This window comes from Eriocheir sinensis, chromosome 8 (assembly GCF_024679095.1).
Source record: "Eriocheir sinensis breed Jianghai 21 chromosome 8, ASM2467909v1, whole genome shotgun sequence".
NCBI classification, from domain to species: Eukaryota; Metazoa; Arthropoda; class Malacostraca; order Decapoda; family Varunidae; genus Eriocheir; species Eriocheir sinensis.
Window position 1 is genome coordinate 857,833 of NC_066516.1, and position 16,444 is coordinate 874,276.

At 42.5% G+C, this 16,444-nt stretch overlaps 1 protein-coding gene across 15 annotated transcripts in view; it reads left to right on the top strand.

Moving 5' to 3' along the window:
* The window catches only part of LOC126995363 (aryl hydrocarbon receptor nuclear translocator-like protein 1), a 236,414-nt gene that overhangs the window by 21,245 nt on the left and 198,725 nt on the right, over positions 1-16,444 (top strand). For 14 of the 15 annotated variants that reach the window (XR_007750210.1, XR_007750211.1, XR_007750213.1 and 11 more), the window contains exons 3-4: positions 11,660-11,749; positions 12,030-12,111. Coding sequence is in view for 7 of the 15 variants with exons in the window: in XM_050854843.1 (XP_050710800.1) it covers positions 11,660-11,749; positions 12,030-12,111 (172 nt within the window). In the remaining 8 variants the exon portion in view is untranslated. Of the gene's footprint in view, positions 1-8,395; positions 8,460-11,659; positions 11,750-12,029; positions 12,112-16,444 lie in introns of those variants that run through there. The other variant, XM_050854849.1, reaches the window with a different exon arrangement.

Sequence of the window (16,444 nt, forward strand, 5' to 3'; positions counted from 1 at the left end):
GGGTGCATGCGTGGGTGCATGCATGTGTGCATGGGAGGGTGTGGGAGGAGTGAGTGAGTGGGTGGTTGAGTGGGGCTGGGTGATTTACCTAGTTGTGGTTTGTGGCCCTATCTCCATACTATATTTGTCCAGTTTTTGCATAAATTACTAGACACTCTATTTCCACCACCTCTTCTTCTAATTCATTTACATTTCTATGGTGAAAATTGCACTTTTTTTGTTATAAAACATGATCCCTTTCACATTTTTTCTTGTGTCTCTATAACTCTTTGTATTTACCTAGTTGTAAATTACAACTAAATTAAATACTCCGACTGAAGAAATTTAAAAGTTGCGACTCAACTCCATCCCCCCCCCCCCCCCTCTTGCATTATTTTTTTTTTATTTTTTTTTTTTTTTTAGATGCTGCCTGTAATTACGTACTCTATAGACAACATCTAGAACTCCGACTCGACTCCGACACACCCTGGTTGTTGTAATATCCAGAGCCTGAGCTACACTCATGTGGCCCTGTCTCCGTATCTATATTTGTCCAGTTTTTCCTTGAATTGCTGAACATTCTTTACCTCTATAACCTCTTCTTCTAATTGATTCCAAGTTTTAAATGGGGAATATTGCACTTCTTTGTGTCATTAAGACATGTTTCCTTTCACATAACTCCCTGACTTCATTTCTCCTTTTCAACAATGGATCTTTTCTATATGATTCTCTAAATTTGTAGTATACAGTTATCCCTCCCGTATCTGGACATCCCTTATCCACACATTCTGTGTATCCAGATACTAGGTCTCATCTCTGTTATGTCCATATCTGAATTTACTTGTCCAGATCTGGACATAAAGTTCTGACAAGGCTATTTAAGCCAGCCTACAAATTGAGAAAGTCCATCAGTCAGCCAGCTCGCCTCTTTTGACGTGCACAGATTAGCCCTGAACCCACCAGCTGAGCAAAAATGGCCGTCCACCTTACTGAATAGCCAAAATCAACCTTCAAGGTGTGTGTGTGTGTGTGTGTGTGTGTGTGTGTGTGTGTGTGTGTGTGTGTGTGTATAATAATAATAATAATAATAATAATAATAATAATAATAATAATAATAAATGGTTTATTCATTTGTAGGCAGCCATAAGGCTGAAAATACACAAAAATACCATACAATGAGTTTCATGTGGTGAGTAATGGGGAAGTGGGGAAGGGTGATGTGTGTGTGTGTGTGTGTGTGTGTGTGTGTGTTTGGAGTGGAGGGGTCATGTGATCATGGAGGTGTTAATGACCCTCACAAGTGTCTGTATCGCACTAAGCCGATATCTGTCCGTGCGAGTTTTGACCGGAACGAGAATATTGTTGTGTCTTGTGGGTCTAGTGGGGGGAGGGAGGGCGGGTGGGAGTAGGTCTCTATGACGGGGGTTGTGGAGGAGGGACTTGCCGAATTTGGTTAGGTTTGTCTGGTATCGGTCCTGTAGGGTGGGCATATTCAGCTGGGTGAATGCATGCTCGTAGTTAGTGTAAGAATTGCCCAGAATCTGTCTGCATGCACGCCTTTGCACTCTCTCTAATTGGCGTTGCTGGGTCTTGTTGATGGAGGAAACCCAAGCAGGAGAGGCGTAGAGGAGTCTGGGAAGGATGAAGGTGGTGTACAGGTCCTTGAGCGACCTTTGGGGGGCTCGCAGTACTTTCATGCGTCTCAGCATGAAAATTTTGTAGGAAGCCGCCCTGATGATGGTGGTGACGTGCTTGCCCCAGCTCAGCTTGCTGTCCAGGGTGACTCCAAGTAGTTTGGTGGATTCAACCACCTGCAGCTGGTGAGGGCTAACCTCCAGGGCTGGCGGTGGGATGGCAGTGGTGGAGGTGTGAAAATGCATCACCACCGTCTTGTTGGTGTTGATGGTGACGTGGTTGTCTTGCGTCCAGCTCTGCAGTCGGTCCAGAATGTGTTGTAGTGGCGTGTAGTCAGTGGCTGTGTTGTTCATGGAGATGCCCACTGTAGAATTATCCACGTACTTCCAGCGATGAGGGTGTGTATGTGTGTATTTACCTAGTTGTGACATGGGAAAAGAACTACGCTCGTGCTGTCCCGTCTCCATATCCACTCTTATCCAATTTTTCCTTAAAATCATGAATGTTGCTCGCACAAACCACCTCCTCCTCCAGTCTGTTCCATAGCTCAGTGCTTCTGTTTGGGAAGCTGAACTTTTTCACATCTCTCCTACACGTGGTCGCCCTCAGCTTCTTTCCATGTCCTCTCGTTTCTCCCTCGTTCCACACACAGGTCCTCTCTGTCCAAATGCTCCACTCTGCTCGCGACCCTGTACACCGCTATCAGGTCTCCTCTTTCTCTTCCTCTCTCCAGGGTTGTGAGCCCCATGCTATTGAGCCTCTCCTCATAAGTCTGATCTCTTAGTTCCGGTACCATCTTAGTTGCCACTCTCTGCATTCTTTCCAACTTCCTTATGTTCTTCTTTTTGTGAGGAGACCAGACCACTGCTGCATACTCCAACCTTGGCCTTATCATTGTATCTATTATTTTCTTCATCATCTCCTCATCCAAGTACACAAATGCCGTCCTTATGTTCCTCAGCAAATTCATAGTTTGTCCCGTTATCCTGTTGATGTGTTTGTCTGGTGACATGTTCTCTGAGACAGTCACTCCAAAATCTTTTTCCTCCACTCCTCTGCATATTATCTCACTTCCCATCTTATAATTATATGCACATCTTCTACCACTCCTACCAAACTCCATTTTTTTACATTTCCCAAGGTTGAACTCCATCTGCCATGTACCACTCCACTCCCATATTCTATCCAGGTCCCTCTGCAATGCCTCACAGTCCTTCACGTTATTCACTCGTCTCAATAGCTTTGCATCATCTGCAAACAAACTCACATAGCTGGACACTCCGTCCACCATATCATTTATATAAACAGCAAACATTATTGGTGCCAACACCGAACCTTGCGGGACTCCACTCATCACAGGGCACCAGTTGGAAACCCTGTCCCTGATTATCGTCCTCATTTCTCTGTTAGTTAGGAAGTCCTCCAGCCACTTAATCAGTCCTACTGAGTGTTACCATATATTACATGATCCAGTCCAATTTTCAGCCATCTAGACCTACTGGTGCGGTTTCTGTACGAAAAAATCGCGCTCAATTGAGGCTTGTCGCCTCACCTCGGGCAAGCCTCAATTGAGGTCTGTCGCCGTTCTCGGGTTAAAGTTTTGCACACTTCGCCGATACTACATCCTCACTTAGATTGTTCCAAACCTCTATATTTCTTTGTGGGAAGCTATATTTCCTTATGTCTCTCAAACATCTTCCCTTCCTCAATTTTTTACTGTGTCCTCTTATGTTCCTGGTGTTTATTCCTTCTCTTAGTAGCAACTCCTCGTTGTCTACTTCTTTCATTTTACTCAATAATTTATAAATTTGTATTAAGTCTTCCCTTTTTCTTCTCTGTTCCAGTGTTGGCAGGTCCATTTCCTTTAATCTTTCTTCATATGTCAATCCCTCCAGTTCTGGAACCATTTTTGTTGCCATCCTTTGTATTCTTTCTAGTTTTTTTATGTGTTTCTTCTTAACCACGTCACCTCCGCATATCCAAATTTTGGTCTAATCATAGTGGTTATTAACTCTTTCATCATATCCTTATCCATGTAGTGGAATGCTAATCCTATATTTCTCACCATATTATACATATCACCGAATATCCTATTAACATGACTCTCAGGCTGTTGATTATCTTGTATTGTCACTCCCAGACCTCTCTCTTCTAGAACTTTCTTTAATATTTCTTCATCTCCCATTTTATATGTCCATTTTGGTCTCCCTTTACTCTTTCCCATTTCCATTACATGACATTTCTTCACATTGAATTCCATCTCCCATTTCATACTCCATTCCCAAATCTTGTTCAGGTCATCTTGCAGAATTTCAGTCTTTACTGTTTCTTATATGTCTTTGCAGTTTTGCATCATCTGCAAACAGGCTCATATAACTTTACTTCCTCTGACTTATCGTTTACATACACCAGAGCCCCCCGCCGGTCGCGGGTATTTGGTTCCGCGAGATTCCGTGATCCGCGAATCCCCGATCGACGGGACTATAATCAAATAGGGAAAATAGGGTTTTGTTCTACCATTTCGATTCAATAAAAAAATGTATTTCTAAGGCATTTCTAAGCAGTGTTATAGTTTTACATACACATAAATCACAAATATAGACTGTACTATTTTAACACTCACTCTGTGGTTGTTTGTGGTGACTGTGAGTGCGTATGTAGTGCGGCGACTATGCCTGATGAACGAGCCTCCCATAATCCACTTAGCCAGGGGAGTACCTCTTTGGCCGACTCGGTAGGGAGTGGCTCTCCCGTCACGCTGGTCGCGGGTTCAATCCCAGGCAGCCGGCGAATACCCTGATCTTGATTAATATCTCGTGTGTTTCGACACACGCAGAGGACGTGTTGGGAAATAGAGGAAATAGAAAAAATGAAGCTCCCGGGGCATGACAAGTAGGCGGTGGTGGTTGGCGGGCGAGTGGTGTTCTGTCAGTAGTTATCGGTCGGAAACTGTGAAAAAATGCAATGCGATGAGTACATACTATAGTTTGGCAACACTGCGCATCAGTGTTTACCGTCTTCCACCCAGCCATCAATTCTCGTCTCTCCCCACTGTGTTAATATTCATATGTATATCCATATACATCCAGTATATTATTAATTAATTTGAGTGTTTACTGGGCCCTTGGAAGGTCCATTTGTTGCTGTTCCCGGCGGTACGCACGTACCGCTGGGAGGTAGGAAGACACCTACCAAACGGGCGTGAGCTACTCCCGGTGAGGATATATGGGAAGCGAGGAGGGTGCTGAAGCCCTTCAAAGACCCTTCCCATGTCCTCACTAACCATTTCCCTTTTGTCTCATCAACACCAGAGAGCAGTTCAGCATGCTCTCAAAAGACAGTTCCTCTCTCTTTCTACACCACACTACATTCACACAACACACACACCTTTTCCCAAAATTCAAAATGGCTAACAAAAACACCGCCTCGGAGTCCCCGCCTGGGGGGGGGACCATAAATTCCCCCAAGGAGGACTCCCCTTCTGGCTGCCGACTTGAGAGGTGTCCTGATAACTCCTCGAACCTCTTTCTTCTCAATTTCTGCAACATTCGTGGTCTTCGTTCTAATTTTCATTCTGTGGAACACCATCTCTCCTCCTCTAAACCTCACCTTCTCTTCCCCACCGAAACACAGGTTTCTGAGGCTACTGACAGCAACCTCTACTCTGTTCCCTCCTACTATCTCTATCCTAAATTTCAATCTAAAGCTGGATGTTGCGCCTACGTGCGCAACGACATCACTTGCTCTCGTGCCCACGACCTTGACTCTTCTGAATTTTCCACCATCTGGCTAAGACTTCATTGTCATTCTGTTACTAAATACATCTGTACTGTGTATCTCTCGCCTAACTCTACTAACTATGTAAAATTATTTGACAATTTTAACTCTAAAGTGGAGCACATCTTGACTCACTCTCCCTTTGCTGAAATCTCCATCTTGGGAGATTTCAATGTTCACCACCAGCTTTGGCTTTCATCCTCTTTCACTGACCAGCCTGGTGAACAAGCCTACAACTTTGCTCTCCTCAACGACCTAGAGCAGTTGGTTCAGCACCCTAATCGTATTCCCGACCGTCTCGGAGACAGGCCCAACATTCTAGACCTCATCCTTACCTCTAATCCTTCTGCTTACTCTGTCAAACTGTTCTCTCCGTTGGGCTCCTCCGATTATAACCTTATTTCTGTATCCTGTCTTATCGCTCCTGTACATCCTCTGGACCCACCGAAGAGGCGATGCTTCTGGCATTTTGCTTCAGCTTGGTGGGACGACCTGGGGATGTACTTTTCCGATTTCCCGTGGAATGATCACTGCTTCCATGAGAGAGACCCCTCTGTGTGTGCTCAGCGCATCACAGAGGTGATTGTCTCTGGAATGGAGGCATACATTCCACGTACTTTCTCTGCTCCTCATGCTAAAAAGCCTTGGTTTAATCATGCTTGTTCTCGTGCTATTAAAGATAGAGAGGCAGCTCACAAAAGGTTCCAGAGCCTTCGAACTCCCGCAAACTTTGATCTTTACATTTCAGCCCGGAATCGTGCCAAATCTATTCTCCGACTTACCAAAACTTCTTTCATTAATAGAAAATGTCAACACCTTGCTTCTTCTAATTCTTCCCGTGACTTCTGGCATCTACCCAAAAATATCTCCTCCAACTTCACTTCTTCCTCTTTCCCTCCTCTCCTTAACCCTGACGGCAGCATTGCAGTCTCATCTGTCTCTGAAGCTGAACTCTTCGCTCAAACTTTCTGTAAGAACTCCACCCTGGACGATTCTGGGCATATTCCTTCTACTCATCCCTCCTCTGACTCCTTTATGCCTGTTATTAAGATTCTTCCAAATGATGTTTTCTATGCCCTCTCTGGCCTCAACTTTCAGAAGGCTTATGGACCTTATGGAGTGCCTCCTATTTTCCTTAAAAACTGTGCTTCTGTGCTGACACCCTGCCTGGTGAAACTCTTTCGTCTCTGCCTATCAACATCTATCTTTCCTTCCTGCTGGAAGTATGCCTTTGTTCAGCCTGTGCCTAAGAAGGGTGACCGTTCCAATCCCTCAAACTACCGCCCTATAGCTTTTCTTTCCTGTCTATCTAAAGCTTTTGAATCAATCCTTAACCGGAAGATTCAAAAGCACCTTTACACTTCTAACCTTCTATCTGATCGCCAGTATGGATTCCGTAAGGGGCGTTCTACTGGCTATCTTCTTGCTCTCTTAACTGACTCTTGGTCATCCTCTCTTAGCCGTTTCGGTGAAACTTTCTCTGTTGCGCTAGACATATTGAAAGCCTTCGATAGAGTCTGGCACCAGTCTTTGCTTTCTAAACTGCCCTCTTTCGGATTCTATCCCTCTCTCTGTTCCTTTATCTCCGGTTTCCTTTCCGGCCGTTCTATCTCTGCGGTGGTAGACGGTCACTGCTCTTCCCCTAAACCTATCAACAGTGGCGTTCCACAGGGCTTTGTCCTATCACCCACTCTCTTTCCTGTTATTCATCAATGATCTTTCCATAACAAACTGTCCTGTTCACTCATACGCCGACGACTCAACTCTGCATTATTCAACTTCTTTCAATAGAAGACCATCACAACAGGAAGTACACGACTCCAGACTGGTGGCTGCAGAACGCTTAACCTCAGACCTTGCTATCATTTCCGATTGGGGGAGAAGGAACCTTGTGTCCTTCAATGCCTCAAAAACTCAATTTCTCTACCTATCAACTAGACATAATCTTCCAAACACCTATCCCCTATTCTTCGACAACACTCAGCTGTCACCATCTTCAACACTAAACATCCTCGGTCTATCCTTAACTCAAAATCTCAACTGGAAACTTCTCGCTAAATCAGCTTCCTCAAGGTTGAGCGTTCTGTATCGTCTCCGCCAGTTCTTCTCCCCTGCGCAGTTGCTATCCATATACAGGGGCCTTGTCCGCCCTCGTATGGAGTATGCATCTCATGTGTGGGGGGGCTCCACTCACACAGCTCTTCTGGACAAAGTGGAGTCTAAGGCTCTTCGTCTCATTAGCTCTCCTCCTCCTACTGATAGTCTTCTACCTCTTAAATTCTGCCGCGATGTTGCCTCTCTATCTTCTATCGATATTTCAACGCTGACTGCTCTTTTGAACTTGCTAAACTGCAAACCTCCCCCTCTCCCGCGGCCCCGCTGCACACGACTTTTTACTCATGCTCATCCCTATACTGTCCAAACCCCTTATGCAAGAGTTAACCAGCATCTTCACTCTTGCATCCCTCACGCTGGTAAACTCTGGAACAATCTTCCTTCATCTGGGTTTCCTCCTGCCTACGACTTGAACTTTTTTTTTTTTTTTTCGTTGGGGATATACCCCAATGGAGGAAGGCGGTGCATGCCGCGCAACCCCCCAAACGGCTGGTAGAGAGATACCCAATTATTTTCAAGGAGGAGGCCCAACAACGGGGCTGAGGGTGTCGGAAAGAGCCCACCTTTCCACCCCCATGGCACAGGATAGGTCTCGACTCTCGAACCCACGCTCTAGCAACCCGCCGAAGCGCAAGGCGGAGACTCTACCACGGGACCACGGGAGCCCCCCGACTTGAAGTCTTTCAAAAGGAGGGTATCAGGACACATCTCCTCCCGAAATTGACCATTCTTTCGGCCACCTCTTTTGATTTTTTTGGGAGAGCAGCGAGTAGCGGGCTTTTTTATTATTATTTTCTTTTTTTGTGCCCTTGAGCTGGTCCTTTATTGTAAAAAAAAAAAAAAAAAAAAAATTTATACCCGTTACTCCTCTGCCAGTCTCCGCCATGTTTGTTTACTTCTCAAAGCAGTCGCCTCGAGTCTCTAATAAGAAGGACCAGTTCTGACAGGTCCCAGTAAGTATCAAGGATTTTAAATGTATAATATTGGGATTTAGGGCCGTTTTCACGGTCACTTTCCTTTGTTTTGATCGTTACCAATGAGCGGCGATCGTCGCTGTACTATTACCATGTGAAACTGGTCAATGGGGTCTGGCGGCTGCGGGGTTAGCCCTGCCCCGCACCTTGCCACACACACTCAACACCTCTCGTTTCCTCTGCAGCCACCACTACCCCATCGGCCACTCTCACGTGGAAATACTGTAGCGGGGCGTCTGTACTAGGAAAAGTAATGGTGCCAATACTGATCCTTGAGGCACTCCACTATCTACAATTCTCTATTCCGATTTCATGTCCTTTACCACTGTTCTCGTCTCTCTTCCCCTTAAGTACTTTCCATCCAGTTCATCATTTTCCCTTCCAATCCTCCTTTATTCTCCAGCTTCCATAGTAGTCTTTTATGTGGAACTTTGTCGAACGCCTTCTTCAGGTCCAAGTAAATGCCATCAACCCATCTGTCCCTCTCCTGTATTTTATCTGTCACTCTTGAGTAAATGCTCAGTAAGTTTGTTACACATGAGTGCCCTTAGCCATATTGTTTACTTGTGAATATATTATGCTCTTCTTGAAATCTCGTCCATTGCTTCTTTATCACTTTCTCACATATTTTACATACTACACTGGTCAATGATACAGGTCTGTAGTTCAGAGGTTCTTCCTTTTTTCCACTTTTGTATATAGGGACCACTTCACCCCTCTGCCACTCCTTTGGTACTTTACCAGTTGTTATTGAGCATTTTATGATATCATATACTGGTCCAACCAGCTGATTTCTGCATTCTTTCAGTAAATAATCTGAGACTCCATCCAGTCCAACTGCTTTCCTCTCTTCCAGCTCCTCCATTATTTTGTATATCTTCTCTTTAGTCACTATGACTTCATCCATATGAACATTTATCTTGTTTTCTTGTGGTTCGTTCAGTCGTGGTTCTTTTGTAAAAACTTGCTGGAACTTTTTGTTTAGTAGCTCAATCATGTCTTTAGGATCTTCAATTATTATATTCCCATCACTCAATCTTTTTATTGTTTCCCTTTGTTTATTTTTTTCATTTATGAGTCAATAAAACAGTTTAGATTCTTCCTTGCACTTTTCGACTATCCTTTTCATATCCTTTCTCTTTTTCTCGCCTTATTTTCATGTATTCATTTTTCACAATTTTAAAATCTTCTTTATTCCTTTGTTTTTTTATTTCTTTTCAATCTCTTCCACGCTGCCTTTTTTTCTTTTGCCTCAGCACATCTTGCATTAAACCAATTCTTTTTTCCTTTCTCTTTGGGTTTATATTCTAGTACATATTTCATAACTCCTGATTTATACGCCTCCAGAAAAATATACTTTTCTTGCACCTCTCCTGTTCTCATTAACTCTTCCCAGTCCAGCTCTCCATAGTATTTCCTGAGATTTTCCATGTCTGCCTTTCTATAGTTTAACCTGTTTCTTTTATATGATTCATCCCCCTCACTTCCTTCCTCCTCTGTTTCCATCTCTTGTATCACGTGATCACTCTTTCCCAGGGGGCACCCATACCTTAATTCATTCAACAAGTGCATTCCCTTTGTTAACACCAGGTCCAGTCTCGCCAGTTTGTCGTCACTTCTGAATCTCGTGTTTTCCTTCACCCATTGCATCATCAAGTTTTCCATCGCCAATCTTAAAAATCTTTCCCCCCATGCCGTTTCACTACTTCCACTTTCAAATATTTACCAATTTATCTCCTTACAGTTAAAATCTCCAACTAACAAGACTTTTGATTAGCTTTGAGTAGTCTACTCAAACTCTGGATGGAATCTTCAATCATGGTCTCATATTCTTCCCTGTTCCATGAGTTAGTTCTTGGTGGTATATAGGTTGTTATTATATAATTATCGTCATCATTTCTCTGTTTCTGTCCTCCAGATTTACACTCACTATTTCTGCCTTTCCTTTTCCATATAATACTGACTTCACTAATAACTCCTTCCTCATCATTATCATCACTCCTCCACCACCTTTACCCTTTCTATCCTTCCTTCATACATTATGATTATTATCAAACACTATTTGAATGCCCTCATTCGGCTTTGTTTCCGTTAAGCATACAATCTTGGTGTGTGTGTGTGTGTGTGTGATTCACCATGGTCTGATCACACTCTGAACTCGCGATCGTTAGCCAGCACCCTTCCCAAATGAACTTTGGAGCTCAGGTGACAGATCTTTAGGAATGGCTCTTGAGTGTTATTCGCCATGGTCTGACCACAGATAGACTCAGGATCACCAACCAGCACTGCCCTCCTCAAATGAAAGAGCTCACAAATGACAGACCTTAAGGTGTATATGTGGGAGGGCAGCATGAGCCAATGCAAGATGGCACCACTATAAACACTCGCCTGTGCCAGAACAGGCTGGGCCGACCATCAGGCCCCACCAGGAAGAAGCCTACCGGCGCAATAGGCTGCGATGTAAAAAAATATATATATATATATATATATATATATATATATATATATATATATATATATATATATATATATATATATATATATATATATATATATATATATATATATATATATATATATATATAACATTTACCTAGTTTTAGTATATAGGGCCTGAGCTACACTTATGGTCCCGGGAATCTCCATATCTATAATTTTCCAGTCTTTCCTTGAACTGTTTGACACTCTTTGTCACCACATCTTCCCTTAATCTATTCCATGCATCTGCTGCTCTGTACAGAAAGCTGAATTTCTTGACATTACTTAAGCATCTTCCTTTCATCAACTTCATACTTTGTCCCCTTAGCTGTCTTGCTCCTTGCTCTCTGTTGATAGCATATTTTGTCTATCTGTCTCTTCAAAACCATTTACTAGTATATGTATGGTAGTTAGATCTCACCTTAAAATTAGTTTTCTTTCTTCCAGAGTTGTCAAATTCATTTTCCACAATCTATTCATAAGAGAAATCGTTTACTTTTGGAACCATTTTTGTTGCTGTTCCTTGTATTCTTTCTAATTTCCTTTATTAAAAAGAAATTAAGATTAAATTCATACATTTCATAAAAGCCTGAATATTTCCAATGAAAATGTTATTTATATACCTTCATTTGTAAAACGAAAGACCAAACAATCCATTTGTTATTGAGAGGATGTCATAACTGTGATTCATACTTCCACAGGCTGTTGGTGGCTTTCTACTTGTGGTGACTTCAACTGGTCGGGTTGTCTACGTCACAGAGGCTGTTGACCAGTTTTTTGGCCATAGTCAGGTGAGATGATACTGTATGCTGCAGACTTAATTTAGATGTAACAAAATGCCTTCTTTTGGTTAATCTTTAGAAGCCCCCAATATTTTGAACACAGTAAACAAATAGCATTATATGAAAATCTCATGTTTCATTTATTAAGTGTATAAGTAAAAAAAATATGATAGGCTATTACATAGTTCTATATTTTAATAGTAATACAGTGTTGAAACTTATGGTTAAAGTAATGTAAAACTCTTTGCTATTAGTCAGCACTTGTAAATAATATTGATGTACTTTGCAGGTTGACTTGCTTGGTCACAGCATTTACAATGTTATACATCCAGATGACCATGAAATATTTCAGCAGCAGCTAATACCCAGAGGTAAATAAAGCAATTTTGTTTCTTTTTCTTCATGTAGAGATTATTGAAATACATAGTGTAAATATCTTTTTCTAAATAGATGATAAGTTGCTCAATCCAGAAATTCACTAAAATATGATGTGTTGAAAAAAGTATGTATGGTACCATTCCATTTCAATCGTCATAAGAAGAGTTTAGCAGTTTTAACAACAACAACAAAAAAAAGTCCTATTCAGCTGTAATAACCTCAAACTTTTTTCTTACACTTGAGTGGTTTAAGGTAGATTATTGAACAAATGAACAACATTCATTGGCTAACCAAATTTAGGTTGACACACATAAAATTAGGATAAATTTAATTGATACAGGCATATAATTACAGTCAGCAAGCAGCTAATGCTGGATAGACTTAAGTGGCCCATCTTGAAGATAGTTCAGTTGTGTATATACTTTCCAGTGGCAGGATCACACTGCTAATTGATGTGTCTCCAGATGGGGAACTGGGGAGGCCACATAGTATTGGAGGTTCCATCCAAGGATGGCACAGACTATGGGACCCTCAATAGATATGTAGGGCTCCACCAAATGTTATAAATAAAGTGGAACCAAAAAGCAACTCACCAGGTGAGACCTGGCCACTCTGGTGCAGTACAGACCGCTCTTCCCAACAATGATATTTAACTCTACTGTACAACAACTCCCAATCCCCATCAGCAATGGAGCAACTCTCCACAGTAGCAGCCAGACCTGTTCCAGAGTTGGGGATGCTAATAATCTCTGGGTAAAATCAATATGCATCTGAAATCTAACGTTATCAACTTACAAGGTTAGGAATATAGAAAGTGAAGATAACTTGCCTGAATTACTTGAAGAACTGAAAGGTTCTAAGTGGGATATCATAGGTCTCAGTGAGGGTAGGAGGACGGGTGAAGCATTCATAGTACATATTGAGTTTCAGACATATAATGTACTGTGAAAGTCTTCTTAGTTTTAGGTTTTTTTTTTCTTTTCAGCAGAGGAGTCAGTTCTGGGGCATAAAAAAAGGTAACAAATGTTAACAAAAAAAAGCCTGCTACGCACTGTTCCTAAAAAGAGTTAGAGGAATGGCCAAAAGATTGGTCAATTTCTGGAGGAGAGGTGTCCTGATACCCTCCTCTTGAAAGAGTTCAAGTCGTAGGCAGGAGCATAGCTGGGCACGATAACAGAAAACCTTATTCCCAATAACCGATAACTGATAATGAAAAACCTTAACGGCGATAACCGATATTCGTTAACTAGAGACACAAATATAGGCGATAACCGATACCCGATATAAATCCACAATTCCGATACTAGCTAGCTATAAGTCCGATAGGCGAAAACGATACTGATATTTCAGATAGAACAACATTGATGAATTCAAATTTTCATTATCTGTATTTTAGGAAACTTACAAAACCTTAAAACCACACGTTGACACGTATACATATACTAGAAATGCCTGAACCGGTGTTGTGTTATTTGGCGTCCCCACCGTCAAAAATTGTTTACAAACACTGGTCTCTCGTGAACGGTGCATGCTCAGACCAGCAAGCGTAGACCTGTACAGTCTCACAAAGCTTTTAAACCGTAATTAAGAGTTGCTGGAAGGCTGAATCAGACATATAGTACCACTACCACCATCCTCGCTGTTTTTAGAACGACACTCTGTACGAGTTGTATTTATATATACAGAGTGTACGTCGTTCTAGAAACAGCGAGGATGGTGGTACTGTATGTTTGATTCAGCTTTCCAGCAACTCTTAATGTGTTAAAAAAGTATTGTGAGACTGTACAGGTCTACACTTGATGGTCTGAGCATGCGCAGTTCACGAGAGACCAGTGTTTGTAAACAAAAGCGCCAGCTTTTGACGATGGGACACCAAATAACACAACACCGGGTGCCTTCAGTATCATGGCATGGTCACAAACGAATATGAAATATCAAATTTGAGGCAGTGAATAATCATTTTTGGGGCAAAGTTAAATGATTTTTCTCTATGATATATTGATTTTTGAGTAGCATAAAAAAAAATAACCTTGTGTTTTAATTTTCATAATCTAAGTATGAAATCTCATCACCGAAGATATTTCATACCCCGAAGTTTTTTCATACAACACCGGGCCACGCATGCGCAGTAGGGAGACAACGTTTTTTTCTGAGAGGCGGAAAAAAAGTAGCGATTATCGCTAGTTTGGTTACAAAAGTAACGAAGATACCGATATATATTTAAATAAGTAGCGGATGGTCGATAATCCGATTTTGTTATCAGCGATAAAGTATCGCGATAACGCCCAGCTATGGGCAGGAGGAAATACAGATGAAGGAAGATTGTTCCAGGGTTTACCAGCGTGAGGGATGAAAGAGTGAAGATGCTGGTTAACTCTTGCGTAAGGGATTTGGACAGTAAAGGGATGAGCTTGAGTAGAAAGTCATGTGTGTCAAGGCTGCGGGAAGGGGGGAGGCATGCAGTTAGCAAGTTCAGAAGAGCAGTCAGCATGAAAATATCGATAGAAGATGGAAAGAGAGGCAACACGTCGGCGAAATTTAAGAGGTAGAAGACTATCAGTAAGAGGAGGAGAGCTGATGAGACGAAGAGCCTTAGACTCCACTCTGTCCAAGAGAGCTGTGTGAGGGCGGACAAGGCCCCCGTAAATGGATAGCAACTGTGCGGGGGAGAAGAACTGGCGGAGACGGTACAGAACGCCCAGCCTCGAGGAAGCTGATTTAGTAAGAGAAGAGATATGAAGTTTCCAGTTGAGATTTTGAGTTAAGGATAGACCGAGGATGTTTAGTGTTGAAGAAGGTGATAGCTGAGTGTTGTCAAAGAATAGGGGATAGTTGTTTGGAAGATTGTGTCGAGTGGATAGGTGGAGAAACTGTGTTTTTGAGGCATTGAAGGACACGAAGTTCTTCTTGCCCCAATCGGAAATAATAGTAAGGTCTGAGGCTAAGCGTTCTGCTGCCTCCAGCCTGGAATCATTTAATTCCTGTTGGGTGGGTCTCCTATTAAACGAAGTTGAGTAATGCAGAGTAGAGTCATTCGCGTAAGAACGAATAGGACAGTTCGTTTTGGAAAGAAGATCATCAATGAATAACAGGAAGAGAGTGGGAGATAGGACAGAACCCTGCAGAACACCACTATTAATAGGTTTAGGGGAAGAACAGTGACTGTCTACCACAGCAGAAATAGAATGGTCAGAGAGGAAACTGGAGATAAAGGTACAGAGAGAAGGATAGAAACCGTAGGAGGGTAGTTTGGAAAGCAAAGATTTGTGCCAGACCCTATCAAAAGCTTTTGATATGTCCAGCGCAATAGCAAAGGTTTCACTGAAACGGCTAAGAGAGGATGACTAAGAATCAGTTAGGAAGGCAAGGAGATCACCAGTAGAACGCCCCTTGCGGAACCCATACTGGTGATCAGATAGAAGGTCAGAAGTGGAAAGGTGCTTTTGAATCTTCCGGTTAAGGATTGATTCAGAAGCTTTAGATAGACAAGAAAGCAAAGCTATAGGACGGTAGTTGGAGGGATTGGAGCGGTCACCCTTCTTAGGCACAGGCTGTATGAAGGCGTACTTCCAGCAGGAAGGAAAGGTAGATGTTGACAGGCAGAGGCAAAAGAGTTTGACCAGGCAGGGTGACGGCACGGAGGCACAGTTTATAAGGACAATAGGAGGCACTCCATCAGGTCCATAAGCCTTCTGAGGATTGAGGCCAAAGAGGGCATAGAAAACATCATTCTTAAGAATCTTAATAACAGGCACAAAGGAGTCAGAGGGGGGATGAGTAGGAGGAATATGCCCAGAATCGTCCAGAGTGGAGTTTTTAGAGAACGTTTGAGAGAAGAGTTCAGCCTTAGAAATAGATGAGACAGTGGTGTTGCCGTCAGGACTGAGGAGTGGAGGGAAAGATGAAAAAGTGAAGTTGGAGGAGATGTTTTTGGCTAGATGCCAGAAGTCACGGGAAGAGTTAGAAAAAGCAAGGTTTTTGGCATTTTCTATCAATGAAGGAGTTTTTGGTAAGTCGGAGAATAAATTTGGCACGATTCCGGGCAGAAATGTAAAGATTGTGGTTAGCGGGAGTTCGAAGGCTCTGGTACCTTTTGTGAGCTGCCTCTCTATCTTTGACAGCATGAGAACAAGCGTGATTAAATCAAGGCTTTTTAGCATGAGAAGTAGAGAAAGTACGTGGAATGTATGCCTCCATTCCAGAGACAATCACCTCTGTGATGCGCTCGGCACACACAGAGAGGTCTCTTATCCTGGGAGCAGTAATCATTCCACGTGAATTCAGAAAAGTACATCCTCAGGTCGTCCCACTGAGCTGAAGCAAAAT